Source organism: Melitaea cinxia, chromosome 28 (assembly GCF_905220565.1).
Source record: "Melitaea cinxia chromosome 28, ilMelCinx1.1, whole genome shotgun sequence".
In the NCBI taxonomy this organism is placed as follows: domain Eukaryota; kingdom Metazoa; phylum Arthropoda; class Insecta; order Lepidoptera; family Nymphalidae; genus Melitaea; species Melitaea cinxia.
Genome location: NC_059421.1, coordinates 4,508,748 through 4,525,098, shown reverse-complemented (window position 1 = coordinate 4,525,098; position 16,351 = coordinate 4,508,748). Strand labels below are relative to the sequence as shown.

Here is a 16,351-nt window from a genome sequence, read left to right as displayed (position 1 = left end):
TTTAAAAATGAAATCTTCAATCTTCACATTACATAGTTCAGATTCTAAGAGCTATTATATACAGTGTATATATATTTTTTCTTTTTTTTTCATATATTAAAAGCGACAAACAAACGCTTGTTGGTACTCTGGTGGTAAGGTGATACCGTAGTCTATGGACGCTTGCAAGCACAAGGCATTGTAAGCGCATTGCCAACCCTAACCCCTTACCCTCTTCTGAAGCTTTAACTACTTTACTCACCACAGGAATGTAACACTTGAAAGCAGTATTGTAACATTTAATACCATTAGTAATATTTATAATTTTCTTTCAGGCTTTGTCAGTAAGAGCTCTACAAGAACTCGTCACAGCGGCGGGCTCGGAAACTGTAAGTATTATATTATGATTTTATTTATACATTATTGTAAATTAAGTAATCTTAACAATTGAACCTATCCTTGGACTACTGTGCCTTTAAATAATTTTCAATATAAACTAAAATGTATCTTATAAAATTAAATGATTCAAATTTTGTAACATGTTATTTTTTAAGTATTTTCTTGTAAATATTTAACTTTTTAATTTAATGCCGTATAAAACGTAACATTTAATAATATTCTATACATTTTAATTATAATACACTATTAAGGCATCGTTTAGTAATTGCTAGTTTTATGAAAAGATTTTGACTTGAATATGTTGCACGAGAGATGTAATAGTCAAAATGAAAATGCAATATTTTTTTTGTATATTAGTACATTTTTCAATAACATGTTATTAAAATACGAATCTATAAAGTTTATAAAATAAAGGTTTTAAGTGGCAAATCTTTTACTATATCTTATTGTTCGTAATATATTTGTGCTTAACATATAAATGTCACCATTTGTGAATAATATTGTATTCTATTTTTTAAGTATTGCATACGTGTTTAAATTTTACAGGGCAAAGAAAACTTAGTGAGTACACGTGCAAACATGAAATATTGGTAATAATTTGCGTCACGATGATAAATATCTTTTACAAAAAAAAAACAATATTTTAAAATTTTAGGTATATTCTTTTTTTTTCAAAATTAATTTTTTTTATGGTGGATATTATTTGTCGTGACCTTTTTGCATGATGCTAGTCACATCATTCAGTATGTGACTGACTGATAAGTATATTTTTTATATAATAGCTAAACTGTTTTATTTCGTAACATTTTTCATTAAAATTCAAATTCATCTTTCGAATTAATCGTATAATAATATAAGGTACACGTGCAATCATTAATAATTTAAGAATTATAAACTATGAGATAAAAAAATACCGTGTGGTGTCGTGGGACACCAGATAGGAACGAAGTTCCTTATTATAAAATATTACTTTTAAATTGTATTTGAAGTACTCGTATAAAGAAAATAAATGTGTTTTTTTATCGATAAAAAAACTACAAAATTATCTTAATACCTTTATTTTATTTACAATGATTTATAAAAATATTTAATAATTATCGAATGGTATAATAATAATAGCAAACTGCAATAATAATAACAATCATCACTAGACTATACATTAGACACTGTATAGCCATCGTACATGACTATACATAAGAATCTTACGCTTTTATTTAACGTTACTAGGCTAGAGTACACCTCCGTAAAGCTCCATAAGGAACTTCGTTCCAAAAACATACGATTTAATTATGAAATGAGTGTCGTAGTAGTTAGTTGATTAAAATCACAACAAAATATGAATAACACAAGATTTCTCTCATAAAGTATGAAGCTTTTTAAAACATTAAGTTGATTTTTACTTAAAATTTTTATTACTTCATAACATTTTCATTTATATTAATAATAATTGATTTATTATTAACACGCCGTAGTAGTGATTATAAAAGTAAAATATAATTATTCCTCTTTATAATTCACGTTAACTTGACCATAACAAAACTTGTGACACACATATCATAATAGAATCTAATCAAAGCTTATTTTTAGTGCAAAGAATATTAACACCTAGAATTAAACAGAATAATATATAATATTGAATTGTAAATATATATGATATTGTAAAATTTCAAAATAAATGTTTGGATTTTTTTTGGATATGTAGATAATAATAAAAAAAAAAACATTTATAAGTACCTATATTATATTTATCACTAAATTATTAGTTAACTATTTGTTTACACTTTTGATTATTTTAACATATAGATTTAAATAAAATCAATTTATAATATTTTTTTCATTTATTTTAAATATTTCTCAGAGTCTTTAAGAATCAAAAGTACTATAATTTATTTTGTTTAAAAATTATGTTATTATGTTTTTTTTTTTTAATTTCAGGGTAAAGGCACTGGTTCTGGCCATAGAACTCTTCTTTACGGAAATGCTATTCTTTTACGGCATCTCAACAGTGATATGGTACGTATTACTTTATAATATTTTTTTTTATATTTTCTTTTTAGTTTTAACTAACGGCTAGTTATAAACTATTCAGAATTTGGCCTGTATTAACACAAATTCGTTATACTTTGAACTTAACATGTAAACACAAAAGCGAGTACAATTGGCATAGAGTTCTATTTCAGAGCGTAATACGAAAGATCATCATAATATATGAAGTAATAGAACGTTGAATTAGAATTAATATGCCCATGAAAATTTAGGAGCAACTTTTATATAATAATAAAAGTAATCAAGTTCTAAATAAAAACGAAGTATTTCCTGAAATTACCTAACTATAATTTATTTTAAGAAAAAATAAAAGTAATAATTTTCTATTTAACAACCTTTTGATTGACATTTTGTATTGCTCCTATTTTTTATTTGTAATTATGAGGCAAAACATCGTGACTGGATATAATTAATGTGACAGAAAAAAATATATAAAAAAAAATAATGATTACTTCAAGGACGTCGATATTAACGCTTTACGAAATCCATTAAAGTAAATGGCTCATTTGGACTATTTGAGTTTAATCGAGAAACAAGTAAAATATTACAGTTATGTCTTTTATATTTACTTATACTCTGATATAATTATATTCATGGAAATCTTAAATTAGGCATTGCGTTTGAATAAAAAAAGTATTGGCAGAATTTATTCCACTGTTTTTAAAAATTATTAAAGGTCAAACGTCAAAATGACAGTTTCACATATTTTTCTTAGCTATAAGATGAGTATTATAAAATATCCTAAAAGGAGTGGGAAGTGGTAGCAGTGTGTGACTAATTTGATTGACTCAGTTTAATTTATCACCCTGTTCTACCGTGGGTTAGCAGATAATTGTCCTAAAAACAAAACAAAAAAGGTAACAATGGCTATCAGATGTCTATAATAAAGGCTCAGCTGACTTACGTGCTCTCCGAGGCACGATGGGGAGACTCAGAAGGACATACAACCAGAGTAAAAACAAATATGTTATAATTACAAATACAAATATCTGCCCCGTACGGAAATGACCCCGCGGCCACCACTGTTTAGGCGAGTACACGCAATACTTCGTTGAATGTTATTTGAATGGTTACTAATGAGTCGAATTCAAAGATTAACCGAGAATGAAAAAAAAAATGTCTATCAAAAAGAAATGAAAAGATGCTATTCCTATAAAAGACAGGACGTTCTTTGTAAATTTTTATAATTATATCTACATTAGCAGATTTTGGCTTTTGTGCAGGATAATCTACATAATCCTATAATATTACCTCATATTTTTCTCATACAGATATGGAAATAGTAATAAAAATTAATTACCAGTTTTATAAAGAAATCTTCATTGTAAACCTATAGACTTTGTTATAAAAATATTTTATTTCATTGTAAATCTCGACTACTAATGTATTTACAGGCTACTTGAATGTGACAATTTTAATCAATCAATCGTTGTTCGAGTTTTAACTTAGTGAAATGTACCGAATGAGAACGTCTTTCAAATATTTACTTCATTTCATCATTTCTTGTCTGACAATAAAAATGAGTAAAGTTGAGTTTAGTGAGTAAAATTATTATAAAAAATAAAGAATTAATTTTCTTTTGATTTGTAATGAATAGGTACACTTACAAACTGCTGGTGAGATTTTGAAAATTCTTTCTCCGGGACAACGTTAAGTTAATATGGCATGTGACGTAGTAATCTACGTCACATGCCATATTTTAACGAGAGAAAACAGGTGGAAATCTAACTAATAATAAAAACAACAAATTTAGTGTACATATATTATATACACAGTATTATTATAATTATTAAACTGATAATATAAAACGAGATACTTACTCTTAATTTGTGAAAAGTAAGAAAGATGTGCAAAAAAGATTTTCAGTTGTTTTTTTGTTAATATTTAGATTAATGCGCTATAAATGATGACCTTTCTACAGTTTTACACTTAAAGTTTACAGTTTCTTTGACTATTTATTATTTCAGAGATAAATTCGAGTTTAAACATATGTCGTAAAGTGTTCGTCATAATTTTTTAGCGTACCTGTATTTTGCAGTAAAAATCCCGTTAAACCTTGTTTTTATAGCTGTCGTATTTTTTACTATTTTTGAATTTTCATTGTGTATTAAAATATAAATAAACATTTTTTTTGATGATTTATATTAAAAGCGCTTAAATAAATAATTTACTGTATTACAGCTATAACAACTAAGAATTAATAAACCTGAGATGTTCACAAAAAAAATCACACATTATTTGGGAATTACGTAAGCGAGAAACATTTGTAAGTTATAAATTCATAAACACAAACTCTGAACCCTGCAATGCGCAAACAACGGTGTTGTACTTCGTATTAAAATGTTTACATTTGCTCTTGCGATATTAAAATGCAAATTGCAACGACTTAATGACTGAAATACTGTAATTAGATTTAAAAACGGGAATGTTATTTAATAGATTATTAAATTAATTAGATTAAAAAAGGGGAACGATGTTAATAACTCAGTTCCACTATCACCTTGGAACTTATAAAGCCGACCGATGGCGGGATAACCATCCAACTGCTGGCTTTGAAATACACAGGCCGAAGACAGGCAGCAGCGTCTTCGGTGCGACAAAGCCAGCCCTGGGGTCACCAACCCACCTGCCCAGCGTGGTGACTATGGGCAACACACATGAGTTCATACCATTTTTGGCGCAAACTTGTGGAGGCCTATGTCCAACAGTGAACTGCAATAGGCTGAAAAGATGATGATGATGATGATGATGATGATGAATGTTATTCATTTTGACATTTTTATATTCAAATAATATATTTACCTGAGTACAGAAGAGTCTGTTGGGTATAGTTTAAATAATTTTAGTTGGGTAAGTGTTTCAACTGATTTCATGATAATTGAAATAATGGTTAACACGTGCTATATTATGGAATTAAAAATTATTTACTATTTTTTTACTTTGAAATATTCTAAACTTTTAAATTTTCGTTTGCTTACAAGTAAAAACCCGTAAGATTTAAATAATTTTATAATTTAAATTTTTTAAAATTATAAACACACCGCCCTCGGCGAGTGGTTTCGGAAATGAAGAATCGAAGTAAATCCCGAAAAGAGTGCAACAGTGCACTTTGTTAAACATACCAAGCGCGTCTTCTCGACGAAAGGTCGACCCGGAACCAAACCCTATTCGACACTCCGATTCCTTGGCTAAAGGAAACTAAGTACCTAGGCTTCATACTTGACAGTAATTTTACGTTCAAAGCCCACATAAACCGGGTCCGAAACAGGGCAGCGTTCGTACTAGGTCGATTGCACACTCTGCTATGCAGGAAGAGTAAAATGTATCTTAGAAATAAGACGACATTATACAAGGCCTGCGTACGACCTATTATGACCTACGCCTGCCCTGTCTTCGCTCATGTGAAGCCGACGCTCATCCATAGGTTTCAAATCATTCAGAACAAGTTTTTACGCACTGCCACGTACTCGCCGTGGTACGTGCATAATGTCCACTTACATCGCGACCTTAAGATCGATTCGATCGCGAAGCACTCATAATACTCGCTACGGCGTATTTTGAGAAGGCACACAGTCACCCAAACCCTCTTGTAGCAGAGGCTTGCAAATACGTAGGTAGATGTAACTTACAGACTTCCCATGCACGTCTTAACCGACCCTGACGATAGGGTCACGGCGCTTAACGCCATATAAACCACCACGCACAGGACACACACACACGGCCCCCGCCGGCGAGGGCGAGGTCCCCGCGTCCGTAAGCCGCCTCAGCGCTCCGTATAGCGCCTCCTCCACTCCGACGATGCTCTAAGCCGAGGTGCGATCTCGCTAGGAGACACCCTTAGGGTGTGCGTTTTTCCCCGAGCCCTCTCAGAGGGCTCATCTTCTTCCTTCGCGGCCGGTGTCTTTAGTACCTTGCCCTTCTTACCGGTGACGCTGTAAAGGCCGCTAGGGCCAACAGCACTCAAAATTCCAAAAAAAGGGTGGCTAAGGCAGTCTTGGCTCTGGTTTGGCACGGTGCACTTATTGTATCCTGCTAGTAGATTGACCTAGACTCTTTCAATAATCAATTTGTGTAAACGAATTTATTGTTACATATTATATTACTATCTATAATTTGGCTAGCCAGAGCGGGCAACTCCTTCCTTCCTTAAACCTACACCGAAGTCGCAAGTCCTAGGGACTGCTCTGAGTTTCTCCCTTTGCCACACGATGGACCCTTCACCCACACGGTGAAGGGGCTAAGAAGTTAGTCTCGTCTCCGTTAACTAATATCTATGTATCTTTGTTACCTTACATTGTTATTAGCCAGTCTAACCTCCTCTTCCTACATGCTCAACAAATACACACGTTCTGAGCAATTTGTAAAGATCACGTCTCTAGAGTGGTGACAAATAAAATACTATCAACAGTGTTCAGTTTAGAATCCAAATAATATTTATTGCGCAGTAGAAACGTGTAGGCGCTAGACTATTTCTCTTGACTAATGGAATTGCATACTATTTTTAATAGCTTCAAACGCGTCAACAATCTAAAATACCTACTCTTATTGTAAAGAAAATAATAATTCTTTAAAGCAATAACATATTCATAAACAGAACTTGTATTAGTAACTCTTTAAAAAAAAAAATAGTAACTCTTTATTTCGGATAACTTGGATCCATAAATATTGTTAGTTAAAAATTGGCCAAGTGCGAGTCGGACTCGCGTACCAAGGGTTCTGTACCATTGTCTAAACTAAACGTAAATAAATGTTCAGTAAAATATTTAATTATTAAATAAAAGTAAATATTTTGTGAATACTTCGAATACTTGTTTGTCTAGTGCTGATTTTAATAACGGGCAAAAAAGCGCCAAAAAATCACTTTTATTGCATTACAGTCCCCCTAAATATTTCTTATTATAATTATAATGTTATTATTTAGTATTAAAGTAAACATACAATGAACTATTTTGTGACTATTTCAAGTGCCCATTTATTGATATCGAGCAAAAATAGGCAAAAAATCGCGTTTGTTGTATAGGAGCTCCCTTTAATTTTTAATTTTGTTTTGTTTATAGTATTTTTTGATATAACGGCAACAGAAATACATAATTTGTGAAAATTGCAATGCTATCGCGATTCTTGAGATACAGCCTGGTGACAGACGGACGGACGGACAGACAGCGAAGTCTTATTAATAGGGTCCTGTTTTTACCCTTTGGGTCCGGAACCCTAAAAAACAGAAAAAACATATCTACTTATTTATAAGTAGTCGTTTAGTTAAAAAGAATGTAGTGGAAATTCTTATAAGTATAGTATTTTCTGCAAGAAGTTTCTGTGATAAAAAAAGGTGGATTAAGCTTGCGTTGAATTTTCTATGAAGTATTTATTCTTTTGCATTATAATTTTTTTCTGTCAAGCTTCGTATCTATTGTTTAAAAAACTGCCTTCTGAAATAACTATGCTTACAGAGTGGGATACAACCGAAAAGCATTGAAGTGAAGCACACATACGGACGTATTAGGGCACCTAACAGACATTTAAAACTCATATCGTAAAACTAAACCTATTTTGTTTCTAAACTAATGTTTATGTTTTAATGAATTTTAGTATATAGCTAGGGTCGATTTATCTCTTTACCTAATTACAAATATGACTTAAAAATACTTTTATTTTGATTTATTTCGACCTACATAACCAATCGTTTTGAAAGTTAGTATTAAATAGTATATAAACAGTACGTTTATGGTATGATTTATAGCAACTAGTAAATAAATTGTTATACGATATTTGACGTTCATTTATTTGTTTTATAAATTACTTTATAAATTAAAATTAGATAACAGAACATTGCGTGACTCAATACTCGTTATGTACGCTAACAAAGTGAAGTACCTGGAAACGATTACGGTCTAGTATTATCGACTAGGGCTTTACATATAAGTGTTTCTATTACTAATAGTAATGAATTTATTACTAAACTAGCTGACCCGACAGACATTGTCCTGTCCTAAGTATTAATATTGAATTCGAATTGGTATGATTAATAATAAAAATATTTATAAACAAAGCGTTATAATCAATCTTGTGTCAATTATATGTCAAACGTCATAAGGTTACATTACAAATATATCTTTTCTAATATATAAAATTCTCGTGTCACGGTGTTAAACAATGAACTCCTCCGAAACGGCTCGACCGATTTTAATAAAATTTCGTGGGCATATCGGGTAGGTCTGAGAATCGGCCAACATCTATTTTTCATACCCCTAAGTTATAGGGAGGGGGGATTAAGGGGGTTAATAACATATATGGCAAAACAACGTTGGCGGGGTCAGCTAGTCTTTCTAATATATAAAATTCTCGTGTCATGGTGTTAAACATTGAACTCCTCCGAAACGGCTCGACCGATTTTAATAAAATTTTGTGGGCATATCGTTATAAGGGGGGGGGGATTAAGGGTGTTAATAACATATATGGCAAAACAACGTTTGCGGGGGCAGCTAGTAAATATATAATACAAAATATAACAATATATTGTAGAAATAATTTTATACGGTGCTTAAGTATTCTTAACGTGACATTGGCGAAATCATCTGTGCTCATTTGGAACTATTGAAAGCCATTAACCCTAAAGAAGAAGAAGTATTCTTAAGTTTTTTAATTTTCGGCGCAGTTTTCTTAATTTTTTCTTACATAAGAACCTCTTTTATTAAAATAAATAATACAACAAAAAATAATGAGTGAAATCGGTCTAGCTGTTCACGCGTGTTGGCATGACCAAGGAAATATTGATTGATTTATATATATGTATATATTTATTTATATACATATATATATAGATGTGTTCTGTCTTTAATCCGGCCTCAAAATCTGACGTATATAAAATTTCGATGTAATGCTTTATTTGCTTAACTTTCGTATGAATCGTATTATAATGTCTTATAGCCTACATCCCCAAAGACGCACACAGAATAAAAAAGTTCCACTATGAACCAGACATTTAAAAAGTATTTAGTTTATTAATTATTATTAATGATTATAGACATATTAGAATTTGTTATTATGACTTGCAGTATAATTTTGTATATTTTTTTCTAGTATTTGGCCTGTCTATCAACATCATCGTCTCAAGATAAATTAGCTTTCGATGTAGGTCTTCAAGAACATTCTCATGGTGAGGCCTGCTGGTGGACGCTACATCCTGCTAGCAAGCAAAGGTAGTTTTTAACATATAATCTTGGTCGTCTGTTTCTAAAGCTAAATCTAGATATAGACCGACTCAGCTGAAATGATAACAAAGTTTTATGTCTTCTGTCCTTTGCAGTCTAATAGCCTTCCTTATCTGTTAAGCTCAAAATAACAAACATAAATTTCGATTTCAATAATAAATAAATAAATTATTATTCGAAATAAATAAACGCTTCACACTCAACGGGATACCCCTACTAGGATTTTCTCTTGTGTCGGGGGTCCGCAAACAAGCACAAACGCCCAAACCACGACAATCATCCATATGACCAATACAAATGTCTGTCGTGAGCGGGGATCGAAGCCGCAAGTGGCAGCGCAACACTCAGTGTTATGACCGCTGCGTCAATGTGTCGTCATAAGCTGACAAAGATAAGAGCCAGAATTTACAATAGATTAGGATTATTTTGAATGATCTAGTGTTAAATTAAACTTACTGTATTCTTAAATAATTTAACCTAGCTTTACTTAAGCAATAAGCAATTTTGTAAACGTTTATCTTAATTTTTTGCCTTTCAGATCTGAGGGTGAAAAAGTTCGAGTTGGTGACGATTTGATTCTCGTATCAGTTGCTACTGAAAGATATTTGGTAATTATTTTCAATAACGACGGCTCGTTGACGTACTTCAATAATAAGTCCTTTAATTTGATATCTATATTGTAGGAGTGCATTAAAAATGCTAGTCCGCCATATTGAATTTAGAATGACGTCACATAGCTAGTCATGCAATATGTATACACACGTTTAGTTTAGATGACAATCGGTTCAATATATATGCTTCACAATCGAGTTGCGAGATTTCACCGTAACAAATATGTATACATATATTTAACTATATACATAAATACATCTCAAGTTAAAGAAAAGCTTTTAATAAACCAACTTCAGATACGCAGATATAAATCATTAATTACTGATCAGATCTCACTCAAATTTAAATCCCATCAAATACGTAAATGTGAAATGTGAGCCAAAGTCAACATTGAATAAATACGTCGTTCACTACTTAACCAAAAAAATAACGAAATTCATATGGATGACAAGTTCGGCATTCACTCGAAAGACTTAGGTAATGTACGAAACATATGTACACGTAGGTACATGATTATAATCTTATTATGTAAAACAAGAAGACTTCAATAAATGTTTTGTGCAACTCCAGCACACGACGAAAGAGAACGAGGTGTCGATAGTGAACGCGTCGTTCCACGTGACGCACTGGTCGGTGCAGCCGTACGGCACCGGCATCTCGCGCATGAAGTACGTCGGCTACGTGTTCGGGGGGGACGTCCTGCGGTTCTTCCATGGGGGGGACGAGTGCCTCACCATACCCAGCTCCTGGACCAAGGAGGGCGGGCAGAAGTGAGTTCTACCTCTTTTGTAACTATATTGTAACTCTACACTTTGTTGAGACGAGTTTGTATGAGTAAGAAGGAGTAGGGGGAGAGCAAAAGTGACTATTATTTCTGTTTTTAACTTAAACTTAGGTGAGTAGTAGATGATTAGAAAGCATCGGATTGAGGAGAGGAAGTGGGGACAGAAATGAGGTACACATTAAACAGCGTATGTTATGAGTTTAGACTTTCTAGAGGAGATAAGTTTGTACTTAATTGGGCTTCATACAACTGGCAAAAAATAAAATTTGATCAAAATGACAAAAAAACAGGTTTGTTAAGTTTGTTGAAGATGCATGCAAGAAATAAATACATTTACTGTACAAATTTGTTGATTAATTTTAGTCCTCCTCCCTGAACCATAGCTGTTATCGTTGTTGTGATCAAGGCTTAATATTAAACAAACTTCTATTTGTAAAGTTAAACTAGAAATTCCAAAATAGCTCTAAATTTAGAAAAAAATTCTCCCAATATCTAACATTCATTACTTTAAACATATATTACTTTGCAGCATTGTAGTATACGAAGGGGGGTCAGTGATGTCACAAGCCAGATCGCTATGGCGTCTAGAATTGGCTCGTACAAAGTGGGCTGGTGGTTTCATCAACTGGTACCACCCCATGAGGATCAGACACATCACTACTGGACGGTACCTTGGAGTTAATGACCAGAACGAGCTATATTTAGTTAGCAGGTATGAGTGATGCTTATTAATTAACCATTTTTTACAATATGGAAAAGAATTTTAGTCTGACTACATTTATTTGGTGGATTAAGTTCCGAACCTTTTACATGGAAAAAGAGGCCCATTCTTTTAACATTGGTTACGACACATCAGCCTATCGCAGTCCAATACTGGAGATAGGCCTCCACAAGTTCAAGCCAAAAATGGCGTGAACTCATGTGTTTTGCCCATAGTCATAACCACACAGCATGATGTCCATATCATTGGTTACATGACATAACATAACTTTTATTGATTAGTAGATAATCTGTAGTGGGTATTTTGTTAAGAAATTCTTAAATACTAGCTTTCTTATTCTCTATCTTGGAATCTATTTTTATTTTTTTTGGAACAATTTTAGCATGCCCTATCTCAGAATCTTCGGTTACCTATAATGAATGATACGTTAAACTTTCAGTGATTTTCTTAAAGTTTTATTTTATTATTACAGGGACGAAGCAACAACAGCTTCCTGCGCGTTTTGCCTTCGACAAGAGAAAGATGATCAGAAGGTAGTCCTAGAAGACAAGGACTTAGAAGTAATTGGAGCACCCATCATCAAATACGGTGACTCTACTGTGATCGTACAGCATTCTGAGACTGGACTTTGGTTGTCTTATAAGGTAATTGGAATTACTTTTTCTATAACGAATGTGGAAAAACATTTCAACAGCGACAATCGTTACCATTGTAGTCTCCCTGTCGTGCCTCGAAGAACATTTAAAGCTCAGTCTCAATTATTATCAGCCTTTGCCCAGAAATTTATCTTATTTCTACAGGCTTATCCGATCAATGAATTATATTTCATTCACATATTTCCTTACTGTAATAACAGAAAATTATTAAAAACTAGGCGCTCGCTTCAGCCTGTAACATTCCTATGCCATATGAGGCATATGCCCATGCCTTGGGGCACATGCTTCTTTTCCCCATGTAGGAGAAGGATCACAGACGCTCACAGATCACAGAACGCTGCTCCAATGCAGCTTGGCGGATATATTCCTTACTATGAGTAACGATTGCTGTCAGATGTACATGAAAAACTAGTACTTGAGAACTTATCCTAGAACAAAATACAATCAATCCTACAAAAATAGTTTTCACTAAAAATTACTGATTGTTTGTTTTTTTTTTTATAGTCATATGAAACAAAGAAAAAAGGCGTTGGTAAGGTAGAAGAGAAACAAGCCATCCTACATGAAGAAGGTAAAATGGACGACGGTCTAGACTTTTCCAGATCTCAAGAAGAGGAATCTAGAACTGCGAGAGTTATAAGGAAATGTTCTTCGTTGTTTACTAAATTTATTAAGTAAGTAATCCTGGGGTACCTAAATTATGTAATTCAAATTGATTTACACTCAAACAACTTTTTGCAGTAAATAGGTAGCAGTTGTTCTATACGAACAATGCATTAGTAATTTTTACTAAATCAAAAAAGATAACAAGTCGTTCATCGTAGTTTTATCACTACATTATATGTTTTTTTAACCAACCTTGGCTCAACATACTTCAGAGTTAATGATAGTACTGTTTTCAAAACAAACTAAATCTGCGATGTTTGGCAATAACATAAGTCCTGATAAGTTATATTTAAACTTTGTAGATTAGATCTTCTATAAAAATAAATAAAATTGGAGTGTCTGTTTGTAATATTAAAATAACCGCTTTTTACTAAATGCATAATATGGATGGTATACACGGTACATATACCAAAATAATATTTTTTTACAATTTTTGTCTGTGTCTGTCTGTCTGTTTGTTCCGACTAGTCTCTGAAACGGCTGTACTTAATTTGACAGGACTTTCACTGGCAGATAGCTGATTTAATAAGGAGTAACTTACTTTATTTTAGAAATTTATTTATTTAATAACTCTGCAAACTGAACAATTTTTTTTTAAACTCACGCGGACGAGGTCGCGGGCACAGCTTGTTATTTAAATAAATTTAGCCAACTACTTCACAAGTAAACATAATTATGTTTAGTTTTGAAATGAAGTTTGAAGAAATAAATAAGCGAATAAAATTATCTTCTAAATTTATAAGCGAAACGTAAAAAAAATGTTAATAATTAAAAAGAAAAACTATTTCACAGTGGCCTTGAAACATTACAAGAAAACCGACGCCACTCAATGTTCTTCGCGTCCGTCAATTTAGGAGAGATGGTGATGTGTTTGGAAGATTTGATCAACTACTTCGCACAGCCTGATGAAGACATGGGTAAGTTGATATCATAATAATTTATAACTATGTTCTTCGCTCTGCATATTTATTTTCAGTTTACTCTAAATTGATTCATTTAAAAAAAAAATGTTCAAGTATTTGGTACACTTCGGGTTCTGTCTACATTGCGATTTTTATATTATAAAACACAGTATTTAAAAAAAAAAGTAACTATGGAATTTTTTGCCAATTTTCTTTGCAATATCTGCATTCCGAATTAACGGTACTTAGCTTAATTTTTAACCTAAATTAATTGATAAAATTTTTATGTGTAAAATGACAATTCAGGAGCGTATTTGAAGATTGTTTGAAATAAAGTAATTTTTTATTTTGACTAAATTAGTCAAAAAAAATTATGGTATGAGAACATAAGTTTGACGTCTCAAAAATATTAATACTTATTAATACAAATGTAAAACAACGATTGTTACGTATGTTTGTAGAGTAAGACTATTTAAAATTGAAAACATTTTAATTATTGTTTTTTAACGAAAATGTAGCTATCAAGTTCCTTCTAATTAAAAAATTCAAAGTGAAACAATATACCACAAATCCTCCACAGAGCACGAAGAAAAACAAAACAAGATTCGCGCTCTCCGCAATCGCCAGGACCTATTCCAGGAGGAAGGTATCCTCAACCTGATCCTGGAGGCCATCGACAAGATCAACGTCATCACCTCACAGGGCTTCCTCGCTGGATTCCTCGCGGGCGATGAGTCTGGACAGAGCTGGGAAATGATATCTGCCTACCTGTATCAGTTACTGGGTAAGTTGGAACTGCTAGGCTTTGTGATGAATTTTTCATTATTTTCCAGAAATAGTATTTTATTTGTATTATGAACGTGGCAGCGTGGTGACTATGGGCAAAACACATGAGTTCACGTTCTTTTTGGTGTAAGCTTGAGGAGGCCTATGTCCAGCAGTGGACTGTATAGGCTGTAATAATGATGATGAATGTTTTTTTTTTTTGTTTATTCATAATAGGTGGTGAGAATCAAAATATATATATATATATATTTGATGTATAAAAAATTAAAGATTATGTTTTTTCTATATAGCGCGTAATTTTATACAGATAATTGGACAAAAAATACCAGTCATATTTTTAAATATTGCATATTTTTCACATATCCACTTTTGATATGATACATGATATAAAATTTATTTAGAATTACGTTTATTATCTTTTATCTCCAATATAGTGCAATTATAACGACTGTCAAACTGTAATTTAATATGTATTTTGTTTTTTGACTTTGACTCATTAAATAAATAAAACCCACAGCGGCCATCATAAAGGGTAATCACACGAACTGCGCCCAATTTGCCAATTCGAACCGTCTGAACTGGCTCTTCTCCCGACTGGGATCACAAGCATCTGGTGAAGGGACAGGGATGCTGGATGTACTGCACTGTGTGCTTATTGACTCGCCCGAGGCTTTGAATATGATGAGGGTGAGTACGTTGTTGAAGGTCTACTGGGAGGCTCTATCTTTGGAATTACTAGGGTATGCGGAGTATTCTATATTTATCTATGTATACATTTTTACAAATATAACTTGTAGATGTGTTTTGGTTTGAGTATTAAAATAGATAAATAATCAATTCACTTGTCACTTAGTAATTTATAAATAAGTACCTTAGAGGTTCCTTGAAGGTTATTTCATTATTATAATTTAAATGGTCATTATGAGATCGCATAAAAAAACGAAATGAAATGACGTTAATTTAAGAGCGCATTTAATGGCAGAAAATTGTCCACCTGAGGGGTGTCCCATTATTTCCAGGACGAGCACATAAAGGTGATAATCTCGCTGCTGGAGAAGCACGGCCGCGACCCCAAGGTACTGGACGTGCTGTGCTCGCTGTGCGTGGGCAACGGAGTGGCCGTGCGCTCCTCGCAGAACAACATCTGCGACTACCTGCTGCCGGGCAAGAACCTGCTGCTGCAGACCGCGCTGGTGGACCACGTCTCCAGGTCAGCGGGTCGTTTCCTTAACTGTCTTCCAGGAAAATACACCTGATTTAGTATAAGATTATTGTTATGATCATTCATCTTAGATGAGGTAGTACACAGCAGGAACGGCCACATGTCCAGCTATTCTGAAGTGAAGTAAATTAAATTAAATTTTTAATTTTGATCTCTCACTTTTAATTAAATTAATAAATTTGATCACTTACCTCGCTATTATAAAGAAGATTTATTTTAAGTTATCAAAATGCCGGGTTTTTCGTATACTAAAGACACAAGATCCTTAGTTACTTACGGAGTCCGGCCTTTTAACCAAAAATTTCCGCCAAACTGGCTAGTCTGCCCGGCTTGTGGTTTGGCGACCTGGCAACCCTAGTCTCAAGTA

General features: G+C 32.9%; 1 protein-coding gene across 1 annotated transcript in view; it reads left to right on the top strand.

Moving 5' to 3' along the window:
• The window catches only part of LOC123667650 (ryanodine receptor), a 178,661-nt gene that overhangs the window by 57,010 nt on the left and 105,300 nt on the right, over window positions 1-16,351 (top strand). The window contains exons 4-15 of the mRNA XM_045601509.1: window positions 315-368; window positions 2,314-2,391; window positions 9,505-9,623; window positions 10,174-10,243; window positions 10,818-11,017; window positions 11,561-11,743; window positions 12,225-12,396; window positions 12,913-13,082; window positions 13,867-13,991; window positions 14,557-14,760; window positions 15,280-15,449; window positions 15,782-15,972. Coding sequence (XP_045457465.1) covers window positions 315-368; window positions 2,314-2,391; window positions 9,505-9,623; window positions 10,174-10,243; window positions 10,818-11,017; window positions 11,561-11,743; window positions 12,225-12,396; window positions 12,913-13,082; window positions 13,867-13,991; window positions 14,557-14,760; window positions 15,280-15,449; window positions 15,782-15,972 — 1,736 coding nt within the window. The remainder of the gene's footprint in view (window positions 1-314; window positions 369-2,313; window positions 2,392-9,504; window positions 9,624-10,173; window positions 10,244-10,817; window positions 11,018-11,560; window positions 11,744-12,224; window positions 12,397-12,912; window positions 13,083-13,866; window positions 13,992-14,556; window positions 14,761-15,279; window positions 15,450-15,781; window positions 15,973-16,351) is intronic.